The sequence below is a fragment of the Momordica charantia genome, assembly GCF_013281855.1.
Source record: "Momordica charantia cultivar OHB3-1 chromosome 9 unlocalized genomic scaffold, Mcharantia_2.0 BLBB01000009.1, whole genome shotgun sequence".
NCBI classification, from domain to species: Eukaryota; Viridiplantae; Streptophyta; class Magnoliopsida; order Cucurbitales; family Cucurbitaceae; genus Momordica; species Momordica charantia.
The window spans coordinates 25147604-25162986 of record NW_028275167.1 but is presented as its reverse complement, the minus strand read 5'-3'; the positions used below and the strand labels follow the sequence as shown (position 1 = coordinate 25162986).

Genomic DNA, 15383 nt, shown 5'->3' with positions numbered 1-15383 from the left:
ATAACAATTAAATTTAAGATGAGTTTGACATATCTTCTCTATAAAACGTTTTTTAAATAAATAAGTTTTAATTAAAATGTTTGGATGTTTGGTTACATTTTTTTGAAAGTGATTTTAATCCTTAGTTTATTTAAAAGTGATTCCATAAATGCTAAATTATTATAAGCTAATTCTCACTGGAGTTATATTTTTAGATAATCAACTCTAGAATAACTTTGAAAAATCACTCTAAGCCAATTTGACCGTTTCAAAACTAATTTTTACTTAAAAAAATTACTTATAAAGTTAATCAAAAGTTCCAAACACACTTTAATCTTTAACTTAATGACTGAAAAAAAAAAAGCAAAAAACTTTATCCGATAAAAGTCTGTAGAAAAGGTGGAGCGGTGGCAAACAAATATAGAGTAGAGTTCAATTATTTCCCCTTCTTTATGCGCACACCAAAGTCTCAACAACATCAGCGGCATATAAAATCGATCAAAATGAATGTTTGGAGCTGCAAGCAACCCAATTTGGTTCTTCTTCTTCCCCTCTCTCTCTCTCTCTAGTCGATTTTCGCATCCTCAACTTCCTCCGAGCGGAAGGGAGTGAAATCCGGTGGTTCTTCCTTTTTCCCGTCCCTCCCTTTTGGATGTATCTGCTCTGATTGAGAGAAACGGACATGGTAGGACCTTCCAGACCTCAGTTTGTTCTTTTTGGATCTTCTATTACTCAGTTCAGCTTCTCCAATGGCGGCTGGGGTGCCATTCTCGCCGATGTTTATGCTCGCAAAGTAACCCCTCTTTCCCATTTTCTGGGTTTGTTTGTTTTCGTGTTGCTTTGAATTGTAAAACCCACGTGACAAATCCCACCAATTTGGTCATTTTGTTTTATTTCATCATAATCTGTTGAATACCTAAAATGAATGGGAGATTGTACATGGAAGTTGTTTGGTTGCTTTTGATGGTTCTCTGGTGAGGTGAAGCCTGGCGCCTGAAAACAGAGTTTCTTCTCTGTTATTTCGTTGACTTTTTCAATTTTAGGCAGTGGGATTTCTTTTCTTTCTCTTGTGATCATTTGGAAAAGTTACTGAGAATTCATTGTATAGTTTGGTGTTTTCTCACTTCATGGAGGTGGGATTTTCTCAACCTGCAGAATGATTCTTTTGTTCATTGTGATGTATTTCAAAACGATGTAACATATCATTTTCAATACATAAATGTCTAGGTAATGAAATTACATGTGCAAGTCTTGGTGAATGTTGCTGCTGCTGTCTTTTCTTATATATTTATAAAAAAAATACTAAGGTATGATGATCAGAATAACTGCTGTTTAGCTGGATTGAAAACTTTGGTACCCCATTCATAAAAGAGATGGATCTCTTTAGGTTGCACCCCTCTTTAGATTGTTCTATTTCTCCTTTTGAGAGACATTCTGATGGAGTTAGAACGTTCTGGAATACTTATTTATTTCATTTTATCTCATTTTGTTTTCTATGTTGGGTGGGCTTCATTCTGTTTACTGTTTAGGCCCATTTAGATGCCTATATAACCTCAAACTTCTTGTAAACCTATAGCCAAGTCTTTCCCCTGTACATTTTTAAATAAGTTCAATAATATTCAGATTTCAGTAATTGGATTACTCTAGATTCTTAGCCGTCCACCGAGAGTTAACGCCCCATGGATCATATAATGAACTCCTTTAGATCCTTGGTTTCACCTGGTTGGGTTGGTTGGGTTGGGTTAGAGTTTTGCTTTCCCCCGAACATAGTAAATGTTACCGCTGCACTACCTAACCTGTTGAGACAATATGAGTTTATTTGTATAGTTAATTCAGTTAAACTGTTAATTTTAGTTAATTAATTTTTCAATTAGAATTTAGGATTTCATTGCAATTTCAAATTATTTTTGTAGGGCTATAAATAGCCTCATTTAGGTTGTAATAGGAGACTTTTTAAAACTATTTAAATGAAATTATGAGTATTTTCTCTCCATATAAAGTTTGTTATTGTTCTTGAGATGGATTTCCCACTGCATCACTTTTCGACGAAGAGAGTCATTATGTCTAGTACATTCATCACCTTTTCCACTAAAGCCTACGATATACCTGTTAATTTTTGCCTCTTTTTGCATCTGCATTTAAAATTTTAAATGAGTAGAAACTCTTAACCTCCAGTAAGAGAAGTGAGATGATCTAACATGGGGAATGAACATGAAATTGATGGTAGTGCTAAAGGCTTTAAGATAAAGCAGAGAGTGTGTTTTCAGACAGAAATAAATTTACTGCTGTTTGTAAATGAGTTTGCTATTTTGAAGTTCCCATATGAGTCTTACTCTAAGCTTTGTGACAATTTTTATCTTGAATCTATTTCCTTTCAGGCAGATATTATTCTACGAGGTTACTTAAGTTGGAACTCTCGCCGTGCCGTACAAGTTCTTGATCAGATTTTTCCAAAGGTACTGCAATAAACGTTCAAGACTTTAAAGGTGTTTGTTTATATTCCAACATAATCTTTAACTTTTGTTATATTGTTTGTCTAGACACGTCTCTTCTTAAGAATGTTAGAGCAGTATGGTTTAAAAATTTTCCTGTTGTATAAATTACTAAAAACTATTCTTATGAACTATATACTATTAAAATTTGTTATAAAATTGTGTGTATGTCTGTGTTTTCATTTATGAATTATAATTACACCATTGACATCTTTACATTATAATATAATAAATGAAGTATTAATTTCATGTGCAAATTTAGTATTAATATTATTAAACAATTGAGTTTTCAATCACTTGAGGTATAAGAGACACTGGAAAAATGACTGTGAGATATCATTTCTTTATCTTTTGGTTTATTTAAATACCATAGTTTCATTACAAAAACATTAAAGTTGGACATTCCAAATTTTTATTTGATAGGAATGTTACAATACCACTTTTCTATGTAGAATAAACTATAGGGATGGATGCATATGAGAATGCTACTCTGTTTTTTTTTTTTAAAAAAAAGAACCTTTCATTAAACATCAAAGAGGAGATTTATAAAAAGAAAAAAGGGTGATGAGGCAAGGGCAAAGAGATTACAAAAAAGCTCTCAAGTTGTTCAAAAGTGAATAATTACAAAAAAACCATGGATGAGAGATTCCAACTTGCAAAGTGTAAAGAGAGGTCAAAGTTTCTTTCCTCATTTTTGGAAGATTCTTCCATTCCTTTCCATTAAAACCAAAAGCTCCTATAAAAAACAGAAAAGGGTGGATTTAATCCATAAAACTTCAGCCTTGCCCTACAAAAGGACACTCCAAAAAGGAGGACGACTAGAAACTCTTTTGTGGGTAGAGGATATGGTAAATTTGGCCCCAGAATCTGCATTATGCAGTGGCAGAATTGGAAGACATGATTACTATGTTCCTTGCACCTTTTTACATAGGACACACCCAGAAAAGGGGATAGTGAACAAATGGAATCCCTCTGCTGGTTTTTCACTGCAGTATGAGAATGTTACTTCTGATGGCATTCTTCCTCTTTTTTTTCCTTCTTTTTTCCCCAAGCTTATGTATGTATTCCTAGACTAATTTGAACAACCATTTGACACTACAATATTTAGTTGTTGGAGAACTGGTAAGATATGGCCATCATATAGTTTGAACCCATACTTTCGGTTGCATCCTTAGAAACGATATTAAATTCCTATTGTGTCAATTTTCTTATCAAGAAAATGTCCGAGAGTATTAGTAGATTAGGGGGAAAATTTTATTATATAAATCTATCTTCATGTCTCAAAGCAAAGTTTACTATATTGCCAAAGATACAGCTTAGATTTGTTACATTAGGGAAAGTCCTTTTGACTTTGTATAGTTTTACTGCTGTACAAATATACAAACTCTTGTTTGATGAAACAAGATACTGTAAAGATTGTATAAGAAATCTGACCCTCACACATTTACCTTTGATAGATTCTACATGATAGATTCTACAGTAATGCTTTTGTTCACTCTTGGTTGGTGTAAATATTTTTTCTTTCCTTTTACAGATTATAGCCTAAATGACCTTTCAAAAAACTGGGAGGTCTTTTTGTAAATCAAGTTGCTCGGGAGCTTTATCTGTTTCGTATATTTCATCTCATCAATGAAATATCTGTTTCTTTTTTTTTAGAAAAAACAAAAACATGCCAATCAAGAAATGCAAAAGGGGAAAGGAGTTGGGTATATCCCCAAAACAGGTGGGGGTGTGTATGAGAAAATAGGACTATTCCCAATAATCACAAGTTCACAACTTTACCTCCTAATGCCATCAATGTGGGATGGTACTGAGTTTAAATTGTAATCAATGTTCCTACCTTCATTAGCCTGATGGAAATACCGAAATCTAGCACACGTTCAAAGGAGATGGCATTATGCTATAATTTCTCATACTTACGACTCTCTTACGTTGTGACTTAGTTATGTCACGATTTTGTTTTCAACTTTTATTGATAAATTTGAATTATCTCGGTATGAGGCTGGTCTATGTAATCTAGAGACGTTAGCTAGATTAATATCGATATTTCTACATAGGCAGGTTTTTTATAAGATGTACTTAACCATGTTCTGACTTTAATAGTACTTGTTCTTTTTCCTTATCTTCTTCTTATCGTTATTGGTGTTTTTTTTATATTGTTGATGCCACATTACATATTTATTTATTTTTAATCTCAGGATGCTGCGGCACAGCCTTCTTTGGTTGTAGTTTATTTTGGTGGTAATGATTCAATGGGTCGTCACACGTCCGGCCTTGGCCCTCATGTACCGTTTCCCGAATACATTGAAAACATGAGAAAAATTGCAACTCATCTCCAGGTATTTCCAAACAAAAACTAGATATTAACTCCATCTCTTTTGCCAACTAAATTGACCCTTACAAAGAATTCTTGGACACGAAATTAGTAGGCGAAAATATTCAATAATACTCTTCCTTTTCTGATGTAACTACTGTTGATGTGTATTCTGACACAAATTCTTAAAAAAAAAAAAAATCAGAGCCTTTCAGATAAAACGCGCATTATCTTTTTAACATGCCCCCCAGTGAACGAAGCCACAATTCATCAAACTCAAAGGTGCTCAACGCAATTCAACTATTTTTTTCTCGCGTTCTTTTATTTATTTTTATTTTTTTATGCTAAGAAAGTTCATTTGTGGTTATGCAGCAAGTTTCTTACTGAACTGGTGAGAACAAATGAATTGTGCAAAGCGTATGCCGAAGGTTGTGTAAAGCTGTGCCAGGAGATCGGTGTAAAAGTTGTCGATCTTTTTACAGCCATCCAGAAAAGAGACAATTGGATGAACGTTTGCTTCACGTAATTTCGTTTTGTATATTGATCCTAATTCATCTTCTTTAATCTGATTGAGAATTATAAACTCCCACTTTCTGGTCTGTAAGTTTTAAGCGATTGAAACACGAGTTTTTCGTTCTAGTTTGAAGCGATTCTGTTTTCCCATTTTGGCAGAGATGGAGTTCATTTGTCAGCTGAAGGAAGCAAAGTAGTGGTGGAGGAGATTCTAAAGGTTCTCAAGGAAGCTGAATGGAAGCCATCTCTGTTCTGGAAGTCCCTTCCAACCGAATTCGCAGAAGACTCACCCTACGATCTCGTTGCAGCTGATGGCACACGAACAGTGAATGGGTCAGATTGGATCATTCACCGTGATATTATGTGGGATTAGCTTTCTCATTGACCTCTGTTTTCGCCACCCCCATTGCAGCTGTCTTAGAGAAATAAAACCTGATAAAAAATGGCAGACAGGCAAGAAGAACATCAGAGAAGAGTGCAGTACTTCAGGTATTTTTCATTGTTGCAAGTACTAGGATCAGTAAAATTTAGGATTAAGTAGACAGAATGTTGTCTTAGAAATTAATGATAAAATCTTCATCATAATAAACAGCATTTCTGCTGCTTAATTTCTGTACTGAAACATCATGCAGAGCAAAAGTAGGATCTTATCTTTTTGCCTTTTTATACAAATTAGTCCCATTAACATGAAATTTTTTGTTTTGTTTTATGCTTATGGGAGATATATATTTGAGAGTGATTTTAACTCGCTTGATTTAATGTTTAAAATGAATAATAAATATGTGGAAATTATGGTATTAAATATCCGTCGACATGTTGACATTTCTATCGACACCTACATGTATCTATAGGTTTGACATCGATATGAGGGATAAATCAATATTTCCATAATATTAAATGAAAAATTGACAAAATATCAAAAAAATGTCACTAATATAAACATGATATTAATATTAATCATTTTAAACTTATAACGATGAAATATTTATTTGTTAATTTATATATTTTCATTAATGTTTTATTTCTATAACTTTTCTATAAATTCCATCTGACATCATTTTATCAAAATTTTCATTGACATTTTCATGAAATCAAGATATCAATATTTAAAATCTGGTTATTTAAAATCTGGTTGGAAATAAGATGTTTGAGAATTAAAGATGATTGTCTTTTGGATTGTGTATGAAAATATTATCATATTTCATGAATAAATGATGTCTGTGTATGGTGTTGGATGAAAATATTATCAGATTTGCATATAATTAAATAATATTTGTGTTTGGGTCGTGCAATTATTTCAACAATTTTATACAATTATAATTCAAATTAACCAAAATTACTTTCACAGTTAATTTGCCTGAGTTAATCAATCTTGATATTATCCTAAAAGAGTGATTTTAATAAAATTATATAAATTTGTAATTGTAATTAATTATTACAATAATCAAATTGAAGAATGAATGATAAATGTTATAAATAAAAAATAATCAAATTGTTGGAATTCAAATATTATTGTGCTTTGGTTTTGCATAGTAAATTATTTGATATTTCATCTTTAATCTCTCATGATATTATTTCACTCATTAACTCCTTTCTGCAAACACTTCTTTTTTTTTTTCCTAATTTTAATTGTTTTACGTGTTTCATTATTATAATTTTCAAAGAATTTTATTTAAGTAAATATTAATTACTAAGAAATATGTCTAATTAAATAAAAATATACTTCTAAAATACTAAAGTACTTTCTCTCTCGAAGAACTTTTTTTTTTCTAATAAGAATAACTCTCCGTATAAACTAAATGTGATATAATATGAATAATAAATTAATAACTACATTGATTTCAATTTTTTTCCTTAGTGCAACCATTTGGAGATAATAGAAGATCCAACATTCAATCTCGAGAGAAAAATATATGAAACTATGCTCATGTTGGGCCAATATTGACTTTTCTTTTACAGTTAATTAATGTAAAAAAATATGAAAAATAATAGTCATTACTAATAAAATATGATTTACTAGCAACTGCTCTCAAAATTTTCTTTTACTGTAATGCAACCAATATTTCAATAAATATGCAGAAAGATGTAAAGTAATTCATATTATTTTAATTTCGCGTGTATAATTTATTGGGTTAAAATTAAATCAAAATTACAAAAACCATCCTAACTGAATTGTTACAAATCTATACTCAAACTTTTAATGTGAGTAATTACAATTAAGTCCAGTTAATTGCAACAATTTCATAAGTCTTTTTTTTTTTTTTTTGAAAAGTTTAATAAGTAATATATAAATAATTAAATAAGGGAATATAATTAAAATATTCTGATTAAAGGTGGATAAAATTATTCTGTGCCACCCTTAATAGGGTGATAAAAGATATTTTATATTGGTAAATTAGTTAATTTGCGAAAAGTGTGTATTTCCATTTTTAATAATAATATATTGTGGAGATATTTCAGAAGATATTTAGGATAGATTCTTAAAGGGTACTGGCAGTGGGACCCACTTCGTATGGCGTGGATCCCCTTTTTCGACTCTTTTTTATTAATTTATTATTCTGTTCTCCTTTCTATAGCAATGTTGGATATTTTCTCAAGAAACCTACCCCACTCGCGCTTCTACGCGCGTGCCCACGCTCTACTTTGGATATTTTTCTTGCTCATGTTTATTCCAGGGTAACAATGTAATAGTGAAGATGTGACAACTCACAACAGAGTAAAGTAATTATTCTATGATATTTTTTTGTTTTATCCATTGAATATGGGATTGCAAAAAAGTAGGGAATTGCGAAGAAATTTGCAATTTTTAAGACTATTTGTAATGAAAATGATAAATTTGAAACAGCCAGTAAATGGTCCATGTGAAATTGTTTGTAAAAAAAAAGAAAAAACGATTTCACACCTGAAATCGTAATTTGGATGGAAGTGATTTTAAGTCTGATCTGAAACTTTTTTTTTGCGCCTCGTATGAGGTTTTCTCTACCTTAGGTTTAGTTTCCACCACAAATTTTCTCTTGTCTTTTTTCGACGGCTTTGAATTATTTGCGGCCCTAAAAATACAATGTCTTTTCTTCTACATCTTTTCTTGCTTGTTCATTTCATCCCTACCATTTTCCTCATTCTCGCATCCTTCCTCCCTTGCAATTTTACACTTTTCTTTTTCGGGCTATAAACGTCAAGTTGGGACAACGACAGCGAGCAAATTAGGAGCGATAGAGAACGTAAATCCAACAAACTGCTGACTTGTTAAGACATAACGACAAATGAGGAAGTGTATGGAGAATAGGGACCACTTTTTAAAATCTACAAAATTTAATTTTATATATTAAAAAAGGTGACTAATAGAATATCAATTCTAACAACAATAATAATTTCATTTAGTTTTTTCTTCCTCACATTACACGTAATTGCAAAACAAAATGTTGGAAAACAAATCCACAATAAATAAAAAACCAAAATTGACAAAAGAGAGAAAAAAAAATGCATTTTTCCCTCTAAAAAGTAAAATACCCAACAAAAAGGGAACTATCCCAATTAAAAAAATACACACAAACATCAGAAAAGTATCATCCAAAATTCCGTTTCCTATCTTCTTCGGCACGCGCTCTTCAGTCGCGTGGGCCTCTTCTCCCAGCTCCTCGTCCAACTATATAAAGTCGTTCACCACCGCCATTTTTCCTCTGCACTTCAAAAAAACATCCCCTTTAGCTTTTACAAACTCAAACCAAGATGGCCGATAACAACTCCCGCCGGAAATCTAAAACCAAGCCGTCGGCCACGACGACGACGACCACCACCACCAGCGACGACGGCGGCTTCTCCGACGAAGGCGACGCCGAGGTTTGGGCCTCCTTTGACCAGACTTTCCGGCAGGTCCAATCGGTGCTGGACAGAAACAGAGTCCTGATTCAGCAGGTGAATGAGAACCACCAATCTCGAGTTCCAAGTAACATGGTGGACAACGTGGCCCTCATCCAAGAACTCAACGGCAACATCTCCAAAGTGGTCTCTATGTACTCTGATTTCTCCTCTGATTTCTCCTCTTCTTTCAGAAATGGCAAGAGAGGCAGCAGCAACCAAAATGGTTGAACAAGGCTTCAATTCAAGCCTCCCCCATTTGTCCATTTTGTCAAGCATTTCCCTTCTTCCTTCTTCTTCTTCTTCTTTCCATCTCCTTCAACAATTTGAGTTGTGGGCTGGTTAGAATAAATGCTGGGTGGGTGTGGTGTGGTGTGGTGTCATGTGTAAGCTTGTGGTGGTGTTTTTTTTCTCATTAAAAATGTGTCTTCTTTTCTATGTAACAGTTAATGCATGCATGCTTTCCATCAACATCATTATCTAACATGGCTGTGTCAGACTTCACTGTCTTCTTCTTTGGCTTAGTTCTCCAAGAAGATGGGGAACTTGTCTAATATACAGTAAAGAAAGATAAAGAGAGAACAATATATCAGAAACAAAAGTGCTTCACAGTTTTGATATAAAGTAAAAAGATAAATAAAGACAAGACCCTTTTGGGTTTTCAGACCACAGCACAGACAAACTACAAATATAAGTCTATATTCTAAGTCTCTTAAGATATTATCAGAGCTCTACCTTTTTCCATGTCTTTCTATTTCTGTTCTTTTAATAATAGTCCGTCGGATAGAAAAAGTGATGTATTTTGATATAGAATAAAGACCCATTTTTGAGTTATCAGACCACAGAGAAACTACATATACAATTCTACCTTTTTCATGTCTTTCTGGTGAGATTGGATCAAATATTCAGAGACAAAAGTGCTTCTGTGGTGATCCTTTTTTTTTTTTTTTTTACATGAAGGGTCAAATGCTTTGCTAAAGGATGTGAAGATATTTTAAACCAAATCTACTGAAGAAAGGATATTTTGATATTAGATGGATTTAGTAAGTGAGAATGGGATATATGAAGATTTTTATTCACAATTGTCAATTTTGCAGCCGGCATCTGTTTTGAAAAGTTTTTCTAAATTTGGAATCCACAAAAGAAGATGATGTGCTTATTTTGAAAAGTTTGCTGAATTTAGAATCTCTAAAAGCAAGAGTGTGTTTGTGCTTGTTGTTTTCATGGAAGATGCTCAACTTCAACACCAATCAACCATTTTTAGAAGGAAGATCTAGACATTTTATTTCAAGAGATAAGAGAAGTAAAAACAGCAAACAAGAAAACTCGATCCAGTCTCTTGATTCTATAAAGATAACATTCCATTGTATAGAAATGAAAAACAATTTGAATTAGAACCACGAAATGCCGTGTAATGATCAATTCTAATGTGAAGCTGATGCCTACATCTCATTAGGAGAGAAGTTTGTAGGGAGGGAGGACCTTTGTAGTCAACAATCTGTATTTCCAGAATCATACTGGAAGTTCTCCACTTTCTGAAATGTGTACTTCAGTCTTTGGTTTTCCATCCTGACTTCCTTCAGCTTCGATCTTGAAGATGACATCCATGCCTGAAAGCACTTTTCCAAATACGACATGGTGCCCGTCCAACCTTCCGAGTCGAAATTATGAAATAAACAAACAGATTGTTTAAGCAAGTTCATCCAACAAGGCAATGCGTCAACCTTTGCAAATGAAACAATTACCAGCTAGTTTTTACAGTCGTAATGAAGAACTGCGATCCATTTGTGTCCACCCCGGCATTAGCCATCGACAGAAGTCCTGATAAAAAGCCAGACAGTCATTAACGACAGGAAAATAAGGTTCCACAAGTAAGTTGAAATCTGATATTAGAGTCCTCAAATTCCAGTGTTCAAGCTCGACCAACTAGGCACTTGTACAGATATTGCAGTTCAAATACTATAGTCAAGATTACCTGGACCATCATGTTTCAATTTGAAATTTTCATCGGCAAACCTCCCGCCATATATTGACTCTCCACCTCGGCCATCTCCAAGAGTAAAATCACCTCCCTGTATCATAAAACTTGGAATAATCCTATGGAATTTGCTTCCTTTGTAATGTAGAGGCTTCCCGCTACTCCCAATTCCTTTCTCCCCTATAACAAGATTTTAAGAAGATCAGTTAAAATCTCAAATCTTAGAGATATATTAGCAGAGAACTAAATGAATATTTGCTCCCTAAACCTATTTTTTTTAGAAATCTAATAATTGAAGAGCAAAATTTACTTGGCTACCCGTGCAAAGAGCGCGAAAATTCTCTGCAGAACAAACATGAGGATGTAAAATAGTTAGCAGCCTTACTATTGGAATAGCAAAACACAACCGTCAACAAGAGAACACTAGAATTTAGCTCCTTACCTACGGTTTTAGGGACTGTTTCTCCAAATAGGCCAATGACAACTCGCCCTGAGGTAAAAAAATTGGTTATGGAAGATCTTCATGGGAGTTGTCATTTTTTAATCAATAATAAGCTTCTGGTTCAAAATATAACAGAAGCAAACTTTAGCCATTTTTCTTCCTCTTTCAAGCCTGAAAGATCTCCCAACGACCCAATATAACAGAAGCAAACTTTAGCCATGTTTTTCTTCCCCTTTCAAGCCTGAAAGATCTCCCGACAACCCAATGTTCATCGAGAAACGAAATTTTTCTCGATATTGATCTTTGTAGGAGTCATCACACTTGACACCCAACTACTGCATTTGTATAATACTATTTCATGGTTTCTATTCTAATTCCTCCATTATTACTGATATGGATTCCGGTAGATCACTACACAAGGTGGACAATTAAGTTTGGTAATGAAATGTCATCAAGAAACAAAAATTATCTGATTGCATCCAAAATTTCCCAACATTAATCTTGGCTAGACTTCATTACAAGGACATAACTCATAAGAAAGCTCATGAAAGCACAGGCCAATCTCATACTCTCCTACTTAATCATTTTCATTCCACTAAGAAAGTAATGATTAAAATGGAAATTTATACCTGCTTTTACACTATTTGGTTAAGAAAAGAAAAAAACCCTCTCCCATGGTAGAATTGTGCGATAATTTTGCAAGAGAAAGTAAAAGGTAAGCGGGGTATACCCGAGGGCTTTCCAGCGATTTCGATATCAAAGTATACTCTGCGGGTCACCGTCGCCGGATTCGTCTCCAATTTGGTTTCCTGAAAACATAATCAATCAATAAGGAAACTGAGTTCTGTTTGGTTAAAGAGAAACACAGAAAGTTCTGGAAACCAGCTCAGCTTACCTCATCTTCGACAACCTTTTTCTCGGACGAGACTTCTCCATCGTTTAATTGGCTCTGCGAAAAGCAGAAGATTTAGAAATTGAAATTGGGAACTCAACTCACTGTGATCTTCGTTTAAGATTCAAAAGAAAACAAAAAGGGAAATGGGAAAATTTCACCAGAATCAAGACAATTGTGCCAATCAGAAACAAAATCCACAAAAAGACCGCCGACGATAATCTCCTCATTGTGGTCGCCCCCTCGATCGCCTCAATTTTCAGAAATCCCTCACCGAAGAACTTAAAACAAACAAAGCTGGTCTGAACTTGAATTCAAGAGTAATTCACTATTCTAAAACTTGTAATGATTTAATTCATAGATTTACTTCTCTAATTTATATTCAGAAGGGTGAAATTTGCTAACGATATAGTTTAATCCCAACGTATTTAGGAAAATTGCAATAAATAGATATTTTTCCGACGGAGTATTATTTTTTAGTCATTCTTCTCAAAAACTCTATGTTTTCTAATCGTTGTTGACATCACATGTATACCAAATGACTTTCCCTATCTCTCTACTCTCTCCTTTCTGACTCTCCCTCTCTACTCGCTCTGTCTCTCTCGCTCTCTCTCCCTCTGTCTCTCTCCTTTCTCATCTCTCTCTCCTTTCTCATCTCTCTCTCCTATCTCTCTCTAGCTCTCGATCTCTCCCTCACTCTCTCATCTCTCTTTAGTAGAGGGGCAGTGAAGTCACAGTAAATTTTTAGAAAACTTATGTTTTGAAAAGAGTGATTAGAAAACAAAAAAAGGTCGTGGAGAACGCCTATTCCATCAAATTTCCAATATATTTATTTAGCCTTTTTCAACTCATCTCTCATCTTGCCAATATGAGCCTAGTTTGTTTTAATTGACATGTACTCTTCCTTTCATAAGTTTAATCCTCCATATCTCAAAATTGTTGTACTCCAAAAACGAAAAAAGAAAAAAACTTAACCTCCCATCATTGCTGATTTGAACTCACAAACTTCTTCTCTCATCATTGATAATCCCTCCTTTTTAGGGGTGTTCAAGGAATCCGACGAACCCAACTCAACCCAATGGGTTAAATCTAATGTTGGGTTGGGTTAGTTGGGTTGGATTGGAAAAATCCCAACTCGACTGGGTTAGGTCAAGTCTCGAGTTGACCCTTGAAAATCCCGGATCAACCTGACTCGGCCCGAGATTATAGAATTTTTTTTAAAATAATAATGATCTAATATTACATATAAATAATAAATTATTAATTATTAATTATTAATTAAAATCTTATTTTTTATATTCAATCTCATCCATCCATTTCATTAAATCTCAACCATTGATTTTAGATTTCAATTCAATCCTCTCCATTTTTAATATTTGATTATCTCTCTTTTCTAACATTTTCAATTTCATCTTCCTCTCCCCCATCTTCTCTATAATAAGGTATAAGCTTTTAATATTGTTGAATTAGGACTTACATGTTGATTAAAAAATTTGTATTAAATTAGGACTTACATATTGATTTCAATTAGTATTTGAATTTGTGCTAAGATTTTGATTTTTCTATATTTTTTTTGGTCTATGTTATAAACAAAAAAAAAAGTAAATTAATTAATAAATTAAAAAAAAACGAACCCAGCAACCCAACCCAAATGGGTTGGGTTGGGTTGGCCATCGTTTTACAACCCGACGGTTCCCATAAATTCCCAATCTGAAAATTCGGGTTGGTCCCAAAAACACCCCAACCCAACCCAACCCGTAAACACCCCTACACCTTCTTGGGAGGAAGTTAAAATCGAAGAGTTTCTAATAATCCCTTTGAATTTTCTAAGAAAATTATAAAAATTTCAGCTCTTTTTTCCGATTAGATAAATCTTTTAACTTTGTACATTTATGTTATTCACGGAGTATTATATCATCTAAATTTTTTATTGGTCAAATTTAACATTCTTCAACAATGAAGAACTAAATTGGAAATGTTAAAACATAAAAAACTAAATTAAAACTTATTAAAACGTAAATATTAAATTGAAAATATATTCAAATATTGGGTATTAAAATACATATTGAGCTCATAAATTTAATATATATTTAAAAAAATGTCATAAAAATAAAAAATATATATACAACTTAATCATTAGAAGTTAGACATTGCTATTTTATCTTAATAACTGGAGGAGCTAAATAATTACAAATTTTAGATTACGGTTTCTAAACCATTACATAGAAATAAATCATTACATATATTAAATAAATAAAAAGATATTTTTTTCCAATATCACTAATTTTTAAATAGTACTTTTAATGTTTATAATAACACCTATATCTTTAAAAATTGTTCATTACAATTCTTAAAAAACATTGTGAAAACAAAAAGATAGAAAATGTTTTGAAACAATAGTCAAAACATTTCCTTTGTGTCCTTTTATTTCTATTTCAAGTGCAACTACTTTGAATTTTCATATTCTCTTACTTTTTCACCCTCAATATCTCTTACAAGGATGTGGGAATTGCTATTTTTGATGTACTTTTTTCAAAATAAATGTAATTCAAAAGTATTGTAAAAAGAAAGATCTTGTTATTATAGACCTAATTAAGTTTATATTATATTTTTAAAACAATATTTTTAATAAATTATTCTTGGTAGATTTATCACTTTAAAAGGGGTTTTTTTTTTTTTTTTTTGTTTCGAAACCACTATTTAAAAAACTATTTAATGTATATAAGTTATCTTTCTTATACGAGAGATGATTTTGTATATAAACAATTAACTTTTTTTTTAACCAATATGAATATAGCTCAGTGGTTAAGACGTGTATTTCTTTCATTTTCAAGTGTCTTCTTGGATGGTTATACCAGTCCACAGGTGCAAGATGTACCTTGTGTCGGGGAGGGGGCTCCCTATGCCTAGTCTTT

The 15383-nt window shown here is 32.9% G+C and overlaps 3 protein-coding genes across 5 annotated transcripts; 2 read left to right on the top strand and 1 right to left on the bottom strand.

Annotated features, from left to right (window-relative positions):
• The first annotated feature begins 422 nt into the window (after positions 1 to 422).
• LOC111023756 (SGNH hydrolase-type esterase superfamily protein) lies at positions 423 to 5990 on the top strand. The gene is made up of 6 exons (XM_022301238.2): positions 423 to 772; positions 2358 to 2435; positions 4670 to 4810; positions 4991 to 5067; positions 5158 to 5307; positions 5458 to 5990. The coding sequence occupies exons 1-6, from the start codon at positions 662 to 664 to the stop codon at positions 5669 to 5671; spliced, it is 771 nt and encodes a 256-aa protein (XP_022156930.1). The 5' UTR covers positions 423 to 661; the 3' UTR covers positions 5672 to 5990.
• A 2657-nt stretch (positions 5991 to 8647) lies between these two features.
• Positions 8648 to 13055, bottom strand: LOC111023741 (peptidyl-prolyl cis-trans isomerase CYP19-4). Of its 3 annotated transcripts, XM_088117309.1 has the most exons (9): positions 12630 to 13055; positions 12472 to 12525; positions 12307 to 12385; positions 11577 to 11624; positions 11453 to 11476; positions 11132 to 11314; positions 10902 to 10977; positions 10639 to 10807; positions 8648 to 9472 (listed from the first exon to the last, which is right to left on the bottom strand). In XM_088117309.1, the coding sequence occupies exons 1-8, from the start codon at positions 12696 to 12698 to the stop codon at positions 10669 to 10671; spliced, it is 672 nt and encodes a 223-aa protein (XP_087973435.1). In that variant the 5' UTR covers positions 12699 to 13055; the 3' UTR covers positions 8648 to 9472; positions 10639 to 10668. The 3 variants fall into 3 exon arrangements, with proteins under 3 accessions (XP_087973435.1, XP_022156909.1, XP_087973436.1); XM_022301217.2 differs by having other exon boundaries at positions 8648 to 10807; positions 12630 to 13053; XM_088117310.1 differs by lacking the exons at positions 11453 to 11476; positions 11577 to 11624 and having other exon boundaries at positions 8648 to 10807; positions 12630 to 13038.
• Positions 9028 to 9387, top strand: LOC111023742 (protein EARLY FLOWERING 4-like). Its single transcript, XM_022301218.2, has one exon. The coding sequence runs from the start codon at positions 9028 to 9030 to the stop codon at positions 9385 to 9387; it is 360 nt and encodes a 119-aa protein (XP_022156910.1).
• Positions 13056 to 15383: the final 2328 nt, after the last annotated feature.